General features: G+C 55.3%; 1 protein-coding gene across 1 annotated transcript in view; it reads right to left on the bottom strand.

Moving 5' to 3' along the window:
• Positions 1-14,945, bottom strand: part of LOC144673788 (cathepsin W-like) — a 40,561-nt gene that overhangs the window by 1,556 nt on the left and 24,060 nt on the right. The window contains exons 6-10 of the mRNA XM_078535450.1: positions 12,672-12,749; positions 11,747-11,863; positions 10,881-10,945; positions 8,436-8,517; positions 7,100-7,158 (exon numbers count right to left, since the gene is read on the bottom strand). Of these exons, the coding sequence (XP_078391576.1) occupies positions 7,100-7,158; positions 8,436-8,517; positions 10,881-10,945; positions 11,747-11,863; positions 12,672-12,749 (401 nt within the window). The remainder of the gene's footprint in view (positions 1-7,099; positions 7,159-8,435; positions 8,518-10,880; positions 10,946-11,746; positions 11,864-12,671; positions 12,750-14,945) is intronic.

Consider the following 14,945-nt stretch of genomic DNA (forward strand, 5'->3'; position numbering starts at 1 on the left):
AGTACTGAGGGAGTGCTGCATTGTCAGAGGAACAGTATTGTGGGAACACTGCGCTGTCGGAGGGTCAGTACTGAGGGAGTGCTGCACTGTCGGAGGGTCAGTACTGAGGGAGTGCTGCACTGTCGGACGGTCAGTACTGAGGGAGTGCTGCACTGTCGGAGGGTCAGTACTGAGGGAGTGCTGCACTGTTGGAGGGTCAGTACTGAGGGAGTGCTGCACTGTCGGAGGGTCAGTACTGAGGGAGTGCTGCACTATCGGAGGGTCAGTACTGAGGGAGTGCTGCCCTGTCGGACGGTCAATAATGAGGCAGTACTGCACTGTTGGAGAGTCAGTACTGAGGGAGTGCTCCACTGTCAGAGGGTCAGTACTGAGGGAGTGCTCCACTGTCAGAGGGTCAGTACTGAGGGAGTGCTGCACTATCGGAGGGTCCGTACTGAGGGAGTGCTGCACTGTCGGAGGGTCAGTACTGAGGGAGTGCTGCACTGTCGGAGGGTCCGTACTGAGGGAGTGCTGCACTGTCGGAGGGTCAGGAATGAGGGAGTGCTGCACTGTCGGAGGGTCAGTACTGAGGGAGTGCTGCACTGTCGGAGGGTCAGTATTGAGGGAATTTTGCACTGTCAGACGGTCAGGACTGAGGGCGCTCTGCGCTTTTGGAGGGTCAATACAGTGGGAGTGCTGCAATGCCAGAGGTTCAGTCCTAAGGGAACACTGCACTATTGCAGGGTCAGCACTGAGGGAGTGCTGCATTGTCAGAGGAACAGTATTGTGGGAACACTGCGCTGTCGGAGGGTCAGTACTGAGGGAGCTCTGCACTGTCAGAGAGTGAGCACTGAGGGAGCGCTGCACTGTTGATAATTCAGTACTGAGGGAGCGCTGCACTGTCGGAGGGTCAGTACTGAGGAGTGCTGCACTGTCGGAGGGTCAGTACTGAGGGAGTGCTGCACTGCCGGAGGGTCAGTACTGAGGGACTGCAGCACTGTCGGAGGGTCAGTACTGAGGGAGTGCAGCACTGTTGGAGGGTCAGTACTGAGGGAGTGCAGCACTGTTGGAGGGTCAGTACTGAGGGAGTTCTGCATTGTCGAAAGGTCAGTACTGAGGGAGTGCTGCACTGTCAGAGGGTCAGTGCTGAGGGAGTTCTGCACTGTCGAAGGGTCAGTACTGAGGGAGTTCTGCGCTTTTGGAGGGTCAGCACTGAGGGAGCGCTGCATTCTCGGAGGATCAGTAATGAGGGAATGCAGCACTGTTGGAGGGTCAGTACTGAGGGAGTGCTGCTCTGTCGGAGGGTCAGTACTGAGGGAATGCTGCACTGTTGGAGGGTCAGTACTGAGGGAGTGCTGCACTGTCGGCGGGTCAGTACTGAGGGAGTGATAAACTGTAGGAGGGTCAATGCTGAGGGAGTGCTGCACTGTCGGAGAGCCAGTACTGAGAGGGTGCTGCACTGTCAGAGGGTCAGTACTGAGGTAGTGCTGCACTTTCGGAGGGTCAGTACTGAGGGAGTGCTGCACTGTCAGAGGGTCAGTCCTGAGGCAGTGCTGCACTGTCAGAGGTTCAGTTCTGAGGGAGCGATGCACTGTCGGAGGGTCAGTACTGAGGGAGTGCTGCACTGTCGGAGAATCACTACTGAGGGAATGCTTCACTGTCGGAGGGTTAGTACTCAGGGAGTGCCGCACTGTCAGAGGGTCAGTACTGAGGGAGTGCTGCACTGTCGGAGGGTCAGTACTGAGGGAGTGCTGCACTGTCAGAGGGTCAGTACTGAGGTAGTGCTGCACTTTCGGAGGGTCAGTACTGAGGGAGTGCTGCACTGTCAGAGGGTCAGTCCTGAGGCAGTGCTGCACTGTCAGAGGTTCAGTTCTGAGGGAGCGATGCACTGTCGGAGGGTCAGTACTGAGTGAGTGCCGGACTGTCGGAGAATCACTACTGAGGGAATGCTTCACTGTCGGAGGGTTAGTACTCAGGGAGTGCCGCACTGTCGGAGGGTCAGTACTGAGGGAGTGCTGCACTGTCGGAGGGTCAGTACTGAGGGAGTGCTGCACTGTCAGAGGGTCAGTACTGAGGGAGCGCTGCACTGTCGGAGGGTCAGTACTGACGGAGTGCTGTACTGTCAGAGGGTCAGTAGTGAGGGAGTGCTGCACTGTCAGAGGGTCAGTACTGAGGGAGAGCTGCACTGTCGGAGTGTCAGTACTGAAGGAGTGATGCGCTGTCGGAGGGTCAGTACTGAGGGAGTGCTGCACTGTCCGAGGGTCAGTACTGAGGGAGTGCTGCACTGTCGGAGGGTAAGCACTGAGGGAGCGCTGCACTGTCGGAGGGTCAGTACTGAGGGAGTGCTGCACTGTCAGAGGGTCAGTACTGAGGGAGAGCTCCACTGTCGGAGGGTCAGTACTGAGGGAGTGCTGCACTGTCGGAGGGTCAGTACTGAGGGAGTGCTGCACTGTCGGAGGGTCAGTACTGAGGGAGTGCTGCACTGTCGGGGGGTAGGTGCTGAGGGAGTGCTGCACTGTCGGAGGGTCAGTACTGAGGGAGTGCTGCACTGTCGGAGGGTCAGTCCTGAGGGAGTGCTGCACTGTCTGAGGGTCAGTACTGAGGGATTTCTGAACTGTTGGAGGGTCAGTACTGAGGGAGTGCTGCACTGTCGGAGGGTCAGTACTGAGGGAGTGCTGCACTGTCCGAGGGTGAGTACTGAGGGAGAGCTACACTGTCGGAGTGTCAGTACTGAGGGAGTGCTGCACTGTCGGAGGGTCAGTCCTGAGGGAGTGCTGCACTGTCGGAGGGTCAGTCCTGAGGGAGTGCTGCACTGTTGGAGGGTCAGTACTGAGGGAGTGCTGCACTGTCGGAGGGTCAGTAATGAGGCAGTGCTGAACTGTCGGAGGATCAGTATTGAGGGAGTGCTGCACTGTCGGAGGGTCAGTAATGAGGGAGTGCTGAACTGTCGGAGGGTCAGTAATGAGGGAGTGCTGCACTGTCGGAGGGTCAGTACTGAGGGTGTGCTGCACTGTCGGAGGGTCAGTACTGAGGGAGTGCTGCACTGTCGGAGGGTCAGTACTGAGGGAGTGCTGCACTGTCGGAGGGTCAGTACTGAGGGAGTGCTGCACTGTCGGAGGGTCAGTACTGAGGGAGTGCTACACTGTCAGAGGGTCAGTACTGAGGGAGTGCTGCACTGTCGGAGGGTCCGTACTGAGGGAGTGCTGCACTGTCGGAGGGTCAGTACTGAGGGAGTGCTGCACTGTCGGAGGGTCCGTACTGAGGGAGTGCTGTACTGTCGGAGGGTCAGTATTGTGGGAATGTTGTACTATCCTATTTGCTAACGTTCAGTTGTGACATTAGGGTGAAATGGGTGTAAAAGATCCCATGTGAACTATTGAAAATAGTGCAGTGACATTTCTCCCCCATGTCCTGGGGTGACCGGTTTTTGTCCACCAGAGGTATTAAGGGATCTGGGGAATAGCCGGGAATATAGAGTTAGGTTCGAGATGAGCCCTCGGAACGGTGCAACTGCTGGTCTGGGCCGAATGGCCTCCTGCGATTTGAATGGCTGTGTCATTCGCTGATTGGTTGTGGGGATGTTTAATACATTACAACAACACTTTTGTCTTAGTCAAGATGTCATACTCCACAATGTGGGGGTTTCAAGGACTCGAGCGAATAATTCAGGCGGACAATTACAGCGTCATTACTGAGGGAGTGCTGCACTGCCGGAGGGTCAGTACTGAGGGACTGCAGCACTGTCGGAGGGTCAGTACTGAGGGAGTGCAGCACTGTCGGAGGGTCAGTACTGAGGGAGTGCAGCACTGTTGGAGGGTCAGTACTGAGGGAGTGCTGCATTGTCGGAAGGTCAGTACTGAGGGAGTGCTGCACTGTCAGAGGGTCAGTGCTGAGGGAGTTCTGCACTGTCGGAGGGTCAGTACTGAGGGAGTTCTGCGCTTTTGGAGGGTCAGCACTGAGGGAGCGCTGCATTCTCGGAGGATCAGTACTGAGGGAATGCAGCACTGTTGGAGGGTCAGTACTGAGGGAGTGCTGCTCTGTCGGAGGGTCAGTACTGAGGGAATGCTGCACTGTTGGAGGGTCAGTACTGAGGGAGTGCTGCACTGTCGGCGGGTCAGTACTGAGGGAGTGATAAACTGTAGGAGGGTCAATGCTGAGGGAGTGCTGCACTGTCGGAGAGCCAGTACTGAGAGGGTGCTGCACTGTCAGAGGGTCAGTACTGAGGTAGTGCTGCACTTTCGGAGGGTCAGTACTGAGGGAGTGCTGCACTGTCAGAGGGTCAGTCCTGAGGCAGTGCTGCACTGTCAGAGGTTCAGTTCTGAGGGAGCGATGCACTGTCGGAGGGTCAGTACTGAGGGAGTGCTGCACTGTCGGAGGGTCAGTACTGAGTGAGTGCCGGACTGTCGGAGAATCACTACTGAGGGAATGCTTCACTGTCGGAGGGTTAGTACTCAGGGAGTGCCGCACTGTCGGAGGGTCAGTACTGAGGGAGTGCTGCACTGTCGGAGGGTCAGTACTGAGGGAGTGCTGCACTGTCAGAGGGTCAGTACTGAGGGAGCGCTGCACTGTCGGAGGGTCAGTACTGACGGAGTGCTGTACTGTCAGAGGGTCAGTAGTGAGGGAGTGCTGCACTGTCAGAGGGTCAGTACTGAGGGAGAGCTGCACTGTCGGAGTGTCAGTACTGAAGGAGTGATGCGCTGTCGGAGGGTCAGTACTGAGGGAGTGCTGCACTGTCCGAGGGTCAGTACTGAGGGAGTGCTGCACTGTCGGAGGGTAAGCACTGAGGGAGCGCTGCACTGTCGGAGGGTCAGTACTGAGGGAGTGCTGCACTGTCAGAGGGTCAGTACTGAGGGAGAGCTCCACTGTCGGAGGGTCAGTACTGAGGGAGTGCTGCACTGTCGGAGGGTCAGTACTGAGGGAGTGCTGCACTGTCGGAGGGTCAGTACTGAGGGAGTGCTGCACTGTCGGGGGGTAGGTGCTGAGGGAGTGCTGCACTGTCGGAGGGTCAGTACTGAGGGAGTGCTGCACTGTCGGAGGGTCAGTCCTGAGGGAGTGCTGCACTGTCTGAGGGTCAGTACTGAGGGATTTCTGAACTGTTGGAGGGTCAGTACTGAGGGAGTGCTGCACTGTCGGAGGGTCAGTACTGAGGGAGTGCTGCACTGTCCGAGGGTGAGTACTGAGGGAGAGCTACACTGTCGGAGTGTCAGTACTGAGGGAGTGCTGCACTGTCGGAGGGTCAGTCCTGAGGGAGTGCTGCACTGTCGGAGGGTCAGTCCTGAGGGAGTGCTGCACTGTTGGAGGGTCAGTACTGAGGGAGTGCTGCACTGTCGGAGGGTCAGTAATGAGGCAGTGCTGAACTGTCGGAGGATCAGTATTGAGGGAGTGCTGCACTGTCGGAGGGTCAGTAATGAGGGAGTGCTGAACTGTCGGAGGGTCAGTAATGAGGGAGTGCTGCACTGTCGGAGGGTCAGTACTGAGGGTGTGCTGCACTGTCGGAGGGTCAGTACTGAGGGAGTGCTGCACTGTCGGAGGGTCAGTACTGAGGGAGTGCTGCACTGTCGGAGGGTCAGTACTGAGGGAGTGCTGCACTGTCGGAGGGTCAGTACTGAGGGAGTGCTACACTGTCAGAGGGTCAGTACTGAGGGAGTGCTGCACTGTCGGAGGGTCCGTACTGAGGGAGTGCTGCACTGTCGGAGTGTCAGTACTGAGGGAGTGCTGCACTGTCGGAGGGTCCGTACTGAGGGAGTGCTGTACTGTCGGAGGGTCAGTATTGTGGGAATGTTGTACTATCCTATTTGCTAACGTTCAGTTGTGACATTAGGGTGAAATGGGCGTAAAAGATCCCATGTGAACTATTGAAAGTAGTGCAGTGAGATTTCTCCCCCATGTCCTGGGGTGACCGGTGTTTGTCCACCAGAGGTATTAAGGGATCTGGGGAATAGCCGGGAATATAGAGTTAGGTTCGAGATGAGCCCTCGGAACGGTGCAACTGCTGGTCTGGGCCGAATGGCCTCCTGCGATTTGAATGGCTGTGTCATTCGCTGATTGGTTGTGGGGATGTTTAATACATTACAACAATACTTTTGTCTTAGTCAAGATGTCATACTCCACAATGTGGGGGTTTCAAGGACTCGAGCGAATAATTCAGGCGGACAATTACAGCGTCATTACTGAGGGAGTGCTGCACTGTCGGAGGGTCAGTACTGAGGGAGTGCTGCACTGTCGGAGGGTCAGTACTGAGGGAGCGCTGCACTGTCGGAGGGTTGGTACTGAGGGAGAGCTGCCCTGTCGGAGGGTCAGTACCGAGGGAGCGCTGCACTGTCGGAGGGTCAGTACTGAGGGAGTGCTGCACTGTCGGAGGGTCAGTACTGAGGGATCGCTGCACTGTCGGAGGGTCAGTACTGAGGGAGTGCTGCACTGTCAGAGGGTCAGTACTGAGGGAGTGCTGCACTGTCGGAGGGTCAGTACTGAGGGAGTGCTGCACTGTTGGCGCTGCTGCCTTTCAGCAGCAAGGTGCAAAGGAGTCCCTAATGTGCCTCTGCTGTGTTAAGGATTGCAAACGGCTCCGTTTTCCGAGGTGCTGAACGAGTGCTGCCCGGTGCCCTGGGGACCAACCTTTCAGCGAACATCATCGTAAAACACCGATCACCTGACCTGGTCCCCCACTCCCCCGGGGGGCTGTTTGTGGGAGCTTGCTGTGCGCTAATCGGCTGCCGGGCTCCCCGCGCCCCAACAGGCGGCCTGCCCTTCCCCGAGCACTTCGCTGGCTTCACAAGGGCGACGGGCGCGTCCCGAGCCAGGCCCTGAGGGGCTCTATAGAAATGCAGAAGCCTCTCCACCTCTCCGCCTGGGGACTGAGGGCTTGTTCTCTTGGGGGGTGGGGGGGGGCGATCCTTCCTGGTGGCTGCGTTTAAAAAACCTCCCCCCCAGGTGTAGGCCCCGAGCCTGATGAATAACACAAAGGGGATGGGAGGAGGACGCAAGGGGTCAGCACAGGCCGGGGACTTAAAGGGGGCTGCTCTCAGGCGGAGGGGGTAAGTTTAACATCGCTGGCGATCACTTAAAGGGCATCCGACTGAAAATCCGTCCGCACAGCGTTGCCCGGGGGGCTTTCACTCACCTTCTCACCCCAGGATTCTCCCCAGCTGTTCTTGACAATCCAGTAGGGGCCTCGGGACTCTGTCGGAAGCAGATTTACCAAACCGTTAAAGTCAGCTCATTCCTGTTTGTGGGATCGCGGCGTCGACGCTGGGGGGGGCCAGTGTTCCATAGACCCGGCCTAACGCTCGGGGTGGGGGGGGTGGTGGGGGGGGGGATCCAGGTTCAAATCCCGCCACTGGCAGGCGGTGGGATTTTTATTCAATAAATAACTGGAGTTAAAAGTCCAACGGTCACCAGGTCATCGACTGTCGTTAAAAAAAACTCCTATCTGGTTCGCTGATGTCCCCTTTAGGGGAAGGGAAATCTGGCGTCCTCACCCGGTCTGGGCCTACGTGTGACTTCAGACCTCCACACAGCCAATGTGGTTGACTCTTAATAAAATGCCCTCTGAACGAGGGGCAATTAGGGATGGGCAATAAATGCTGGTCCGGCCAACATCCCCCCCACCAGCGAACTATATTAAAAAAAAGGTTGATGATGAACAATCCCACGTCTTCCTCAGGGCGGTAGTTCCGCTCCATTAGTCAATGGAGGCCCGGCCTTGACTACCCAAAGCCTGGACCACTTTGAAATCTGGTGGCGGGTCACCAAGTTGGGAGGGTCAAGGGTTATTGGGGGGGTGGGTGTGGGTGAAGGAAGGGGGAAAGTGCAGCTGAGGCTGTAACAGGTCCGGCCTTGACCTTATTAAATGGCGGCTTAGGCTCGAGGGGCCTACTCCTGCTCGTTCTCACGACGTCGTCAAGCAGCTACAGGGATAACAAGGACCCGCGATGGAAACGGAAAATGCTGGAAAAAAACTCGGCACTTCTGACAGCAGAGAGAGAGAGAGAGAGTTCACGTTTTGGAGATCTGAAGAAGAGTCATACGGACTCGAAAAGTTAACTCCGTTTCTCCCTCCACAGATGCGGTCAGGCCTGCGTTTTTCCCAGCATCCTCTGTGTCCCTTATTTCAGATTCCCGGCCTCCGCGGTATTGTTTTTTTTTGCTTTGACCATAATCGCCGCAGTTTTTCCAGTATCTTTTGGCAGGAGGGTGAAGCAGGGCACATAGTGCTTGGCCAACTCGGGGGCTAAGTGCAGAGAGGCTCGGGTGGGCGGTGGTGGGGGGAGAGTGGGGGGTGGAGATTCACTCTGGGGTGGGGGTGAAGGCCAGGACCAGGTAGTTGGGCCCGGCGCCCTCTTGCAGAGGGGCAGACTGGATTTGATTTCACCTTTTTTTTGTTGGGGGGGTGTTGGGGAAGAGGGTCGATTGGGCACGCGGAGCAGCTTAGTGAGAGAGCGCGCCAAGATACATACCTACACCGTAGCCAACGATTAACACTGCGTGATCTGTTGTGTCAGGGGGGCAGTTGGATCTGATAATGCCCCTCTTGTAATTCTGGAGGGTAGACAAGAACAAGAGGATGATGGCAACCGTGGAAATCGACCATGTCCCTGACAACCAACATTTACACGCGTCTTTTTCAACCTGAAAGACACTGAGGCTAAATATCAGAAATCTCCAACTGCTAGAGCCATTAACAACACCACTTTGCATTTGTCTAGCACCGTCAACGCAGTGAAATGTGCCAGGGTGCTTCACAGGGGTGTTATCAAGCAAAATTTAACCCCCCGCTCTCTGTACGTTCCTTAGCTCTTCACAAGAAATGAAAAAATTCAGAAGCGTTGCAATGTTGGGACATGTTAGGGACAGGCGAGGAAAAGCTCGGACAAAGAGGTCGGTTTCAAGGAGGGCTTTAAAGGAGGCGAGAGAGAGAGGGGCGGAGAGGTTTTAGGGAGGGAGTTTCGGAGCTCAGGGCCCTCAGGCAGCTGAAGGCACGGCCGCCGATGGTGGGGCGATTAAAATCGCGGACACCCAAGAGTCCGGAATTGGCGGAGCGCAGTGATCTCAGAGGTCTGTGGGGCCGGAGAGGGGCACATCCTCGAGGATGCGTCAGCTGTAGCTCAGTGGAGAGGCCCCTCTCTCATCTCGGTGTCAGAAAGTTGTGGGTTCGAGTCCCACTCCAGAGTCCTGTGCTCCGTGATCCAGGCCGACACCCGCAGCGCCTGAGCTGAAGGAGTGTCGCATGGTCAGTACTGAGGGAGTGCTGCACTGTCAGAGGATCAGTACTGAGGGAGTGCTGCACCGTCAGAGTGTCAGTACTGAGGGAGTGCTGCACTGTCGATGGGTCAGTACTGAGGGAGTGCTGCACTGTCAGAGGGTCAGTACTGAGGGAGCGTTGCACTGTCGGAGGGTCAGTACTGAGGGAGCGCTGCACAGTCGGAGGGTCAGTAGTGAGGGAGTGCTGCACTGTCAGAGGATCAGTACTGAGGGAGTGCTGCACCGTCAGAGTGTCAGTACTGAGGGAGTGCTGCACCGTCAGAGTGTCAGTACTGAGGGAGTGCTGCACTGTCGGAGGGTCAGTACTGAGGGAGTGCTGCACTGTCGATGGGTCAGTACTGAGGGAGTGCTGCACTGTCAGAGGGTCAGTACTGAGGGAGCGTTGCACTGTCGGAGGGTCAGTACTGAGGGAGCGCTGCACTGTCGGAGGGTCAGTACTGAGGGAGTGCTGCACTGTCGGAGGGTCAGTACTGAGGGAGTGCTGCACTGTCGGAGGGTCAGTACTGAGGGAGTGTTGCACTGTCGGAGGGTCAGGGAGTGCCACACTGTCGGAGGGTTGGTACTGAGGGAGTGCCACACTGTTGGAGGGTCAGTACTGAGGGAGTGCTGCACTGTCGGAGGGTCAGTACTGAGGGAGAGCTGCACTGTTGAAGGGTCAGTACTGAGGGAGAGCTGCACTGTTGGAGGGTCAGTACTGAGGGTGTGCCGTACTGTTGGAGGGTCAGTACTGAGGGAGAGCTGCACTGTTGGAGGGTCAGTACTGAGGGAGTGCCGTACTGTCGGAGGGTCAATGCTGAGAGAGTGCCGCACTGTCGGAGGGTCAGTACTGAGGGAGTGCTGCACTGTCGGAGGATCAGTATTGAGGGAGTGCCGCACTGTTGGAGGGTCAGTACTGAGGGAGTGCCGCACTGTCGGAGGGTCAGTACTGAGGGAGTGCTGTGCTGTCGGAGGGTCAGTACTGAGGGAGTGCTGCACTGTCGGAGGGTCAGTACTGAGGGAGTGCTGCACTGTCGGAGGATCAGTATTGAGGGAGTGCCGCACTGTTGGAGGGTCAGTACTGAGGGAGTGCTGTGCTGTCGGAGGGTCAGTACTGAGGGAGTGCTGCACTGTCGGAGGGTCAGTACTGAGGGAGTGCTGCATTGTTGGAAGATCAGCGGGGGGGTGGGGGGGGGGGTTGTAGATCTCCCGAGTGTGCTGGGGACAATAATTTCCCCTCAGCCAGCTTCACTGAGAAAACAGAGGATCTGAGGCATCGTCACATTGCTGGTTGTGGGATCTTGCTGTGCGCAAATTGGCTGCTGCCTTTTCTCCTTGACAACAGTGACCACACTTCAAAAAAGTGCTCCATTGGCTATGAAACTCTTTGGGATATCCTATAAAAGGTGCCGTAGAAATTCATGTTCTTGAATTCCACACTACAGCTGTGTGTCCCCCTCTGGTTACCGACCCTCCTGCCACTGGGAACAGTTTCCCCTCATTTACTCTGTCCAAAACCCCTCAAGATGTCGGGCGCCTCGATTAAATCTCCCCCTTAACCTTCTCTGCTCGAAGGAGAACGATCCCAGCTTCTAAATATCCCCATACACATGACCCTGGAGGAGGTTTGAGTTGGATTTTGGCAGTGTCCTGCATCTACTGACCTGTAATTGTTTCATATTTACCAGGGTAGTGATGGTCCCATTGAGCGCCACATACTGTTTCATTGCTGTAATGAAATTGGTATCAAACATTAATGCATCGAGTCTCCTTTGACAGCACCTTCCAAACCCGCAACCTCTACTAGGGGAAGGTGGAGGACGAGCTGCCCACGTGTAGCGTATTGAAAGTTGCACTGTGCATTTTGTGTACTTGAGGCCACCGTACACACATGTACCAGCAGAGGGAGTCTGCTAGGAAGAGTTATTAAAGGATACACGTTCAACAGCCCAATTCTAAATATCTCTGGCGGAATATATAATTTCCTGTCTCAAGAACTTCACAGCCCCTCAGATCCCGAATTGAGCCGCTTAAAAGGCCGATTAAGGGTCTCTTACGGTCGCTGCTGGCGTGTTACCAGCTTCAGGGGGCCTGTGCCATGTGGGGCGATGGCCAGGGTAACACTGGCAGATTCCCCAGCTGGCGGAGGTGTGGGTGGCACCTTTGGGCGCCCTTAAGCCTAGGAAGGGGCCCACCCAAATAGGCTGCCTGTCCTCAGGGACCGCAACACCCCCCCACCGCCACCCCCCACCCCCTCCTCCTCGGCCCAACCCCCTCGCGGACTGCCCGACCGGCCCTGGCATCCGCAGGCCGCTCACAACTGAGGGGCCCGGGCCCTTGAGGACATCGCCTCGTCCTCCAGGTGCAGTCCCAGCAGTAGCCACCGCCAGCGGCGGCGCTGCTGAGCCGCCAGCCCTGCTGATTGGGCTGTCAGCCGGGGCCTTGGGCCTTGGGCCTTGGGCCTTGCCGGATGGAGACCCCCTGCCACCTCTGACAAATCGCGGCCCTGGCAACGCGGGGTCAGACTTACCGGACTCGTCGTCCACCAGGAACTCGCAACCCTTAACCTTCACCACAATTTCGTCATTGATAATGTGACAGGCGCCAACATTTCCTTTGTACTTATAGTCTTCCTCACGCATGAAGCCTACGAGACACAACAAAAAGCGCGGTCATTTTTAAGCCATGGCTGCCCGCCAGACAATCATTGATGCATCTTGATGTAAAATGGACTCCACACATGTGGGGGTTGGGGTCAGGGTCATGTGACTGATCTCTGTCAAGATGGAGGGTGGCCAATCTCCACCTTGGCACCCAGGGAATTCGTAAAACCCGGAGTGGGGTTGGGGCAAAGGGGAGCTGAAGGGGAACAGACACCTCCCGTTGCCCATTCACCTGTGCCCGTCCAAATCTCTCCAGCCCCGTATGTCAGCCAAGTCTGCACCAACATCCAATCACTTCTTACCCCTGCCATTGTGCTTGCTAACCTCCTGTGACAGCTGTAAACATTTCCCCTTCAAGAGTTTATCCAATTCCCCTTCTGGAAAGTCCCGATTGAATCTGCTTCCGCCGCCCTTTCAGGCAGCGCCTTCCAGACCACCACCACTCGCCGCGTAAGAAAAATATTCCCCTCTCTGCCCCTCACCGCTGGAACTTTTGCCGATTCTCTTCAACCTGTGCCCCCTCTGGTTACCGACCCTCCTGCCACAGGGAAACAGTTACCCCTTGTTTACCCAATCCAAACCCCTCATGGTTTTGAACGCCTCGATTAAATCTCCCCCTTAACCTGCTCTGCTCCAAGGAGAACAATCCCGGTTTCTCCAGTCTCCCCACATGAACTGAAATCCCTCGTCCCCAGTAGGATTGTGCTGCAAGGGGTATTAGTTGGTACATAAATGGCTGAGCTTAGGGAAGTTCCGTGAAAGACGCGCCTTTGTTTCAGAGTTGTCACTCACCCTTTCTGATCATATTGTAGAAAGCACGATCAATATAACCACCATAGCAGTCACCGGCATCTGCACAGTCTAGGACTTCTATATAAACAGGAAGATATCAGCCAACTACAAAGGTACAGTACAGCACAATCAAGCACCTCATAAAAAATGGACTCACAAAAACACTCCGAGGGCAGGTACAGCACGGGGTTAGATACAGAGTAAAGATCCCTCTACACTGTGCCCATCAAACACTCCCAGGACAGGTACAGCACGTGGTTAGATACAGAGTAAAGCTCCCTCTACACTGTCCCCATCAAACACTCCCAGGACAGTTACAGCACGGTGTTAGATACAGAGCAAAGCTCCCTCTACACTGTCCCCATCAAACACTCCCAGGACAGATACAGCACGGGGTTAGATACAGAGTAAAGCTCCCTCTACACTGTCATCATCAAACACTTCCAGGACAGGTACAGCACGGGGTTAGATACAGAGTAAAGCTCCCTCTACACTGTCCCCATCAAACACACCCAGGACAGGTACAGCACGTGGTTAGATACAGAGTAAAGCTCCCTCTACACTGTACACATAAACCACTCCCAGGGCAGATACAGCACAGGGTTAGAAACAGAGTAAAGCTCCATCTACACTATCCACATCAAACACTCCCAGGGCAGGTACAGCACGGGGTTAGATACAGAGTAAAGCTCCCTCTACACTGTCCCCAACAAACACTCGCAGGACAGGAACAGCAGGGGGTTAGATACAGAGCAAAGCTCCCTCTACACTGTCCCCATCAAACACTCCCAGGACAGATACAGCACGGGGTTAGATACAGAGTAAAGCTCCCTCTACACTGTCATCATCAAACACTTCCAGGACAGTTACAGCACGGTGTTAGATACAGAGCAAAGCTCCCTCTACACTGTCCCCATCAAACACTCCCAGGACAGGTACAGCACAGGGTTAGATATAGTCTATAGCTCCCTCTACACCGTACCCATCAAACACTTCCAGGGCAGGTACAGCACGGGTTTAGTTACAGTTTAAAGTTCCCTCTACACTGTCCGCATCAAACACTCCCAGGACAGATACAACAAGGGGTTAGATACAGAGAAATGCTCCATCTACACATTCCCCATCAAACACTCCCAGGACAGGTACAGCACGGAGTTAGATACAGAGTAAAGCTCCCTCTACAACGTCCCCATCAAACACTCCTTGTACAGGTACCGCACGGGCTTAGATACAGAGTAAAACTCCCTCTACACCGTCCCCATGAAACACTACCAGGGCAGGGAAGTCATGGCGTTAGATACAGAGTAAAGCTCCCCGTTCATTGTGCCCATCAAACAGTCCCTGGACAGGTACAGCACAGGGTTAGATACAGAGTAAAGCTCCCTCTACACTGTCCCCATCAAACACTCCCAGGACAGGTTCAGCACGGGGTTAGATACAGAGTAATGCTCCCTCTACACTGTCCCCATCCAACACTCCCAGGGCAGGTACAGCACGTGGTTAGATACAGAGTAAAGCTCCCTCTACACTGTCCCCATCAAACACTCCCAGGACAGTTACAGCACGGTGTTAGATACAGAGCAAAGCTCCCTCTACACTGTCCCCATCAAACACTCCCAGGACAGATACAGCACGGGGTTAGATACAGAGTAAAGCTCCCTCTACACTGTCATCATCAAACACTTCCAGGACAGGTACAGCACGGGGTTAGATACAGAGTAAAGCTCCCTCTACACTGTCCCCATCAAACACACCCAGGACAGGTACAGCACGTGGTTAGATACAGAGTAATGCTCCCTCTACACTGTACACATAAACCACTCCCAGGGCAGATACAGCACAGGGTTAGAAACAGAGTAAAGCTCCATCTACACTATCCACATCAAACACTCCCAGGGCAGGTACAGCACGGGGTTAGATACAGAGTAAAGCTCCCTCTACACTGTCCCCAACAAACACTCGCAGGACAGGAACAGCAGGGGGTTAGATACAGAGCAAAGCTCCCTCTACACTGTCCCCATCAAACACTCCCAGGACAGATACAGCACGGGGTTAGATACAGAGTAAAGCTCCCTCTACACTGTCATCATCAAACACTTCCAGGACAGTTACAGCACGGTGTTAGATACAGAGCAAAGCTCCCTCTACACTGTCCCCATCAAACACTCCCAGGACAGGTACAGCACAGGGTTAGATATAGTCTATAGCTCCCTCTACACCGTACCCATCAAACACTTCCAGGGCAGGTACAGCACGGGTTTAGTTACAGTTTAA

This window comes from Cetorhinus maximus, unplaced genomic scaffold (genome assembly GCF_964194155.1).
Source record: "Cetorhinus maximus unplaced genomic scaffold, sCetMax3.hap1.1 HAP1_SCAFFOLD_468, whole genome shotgun sequence".
NCBI classification, from domain to species: domain Eukaryota; kingdom Metazoa; phylum Chordata; class Chondrichthyes; order Lamniformes; family Cetorhinidae; genus Cetorhinus; species Cetorhinus maximus.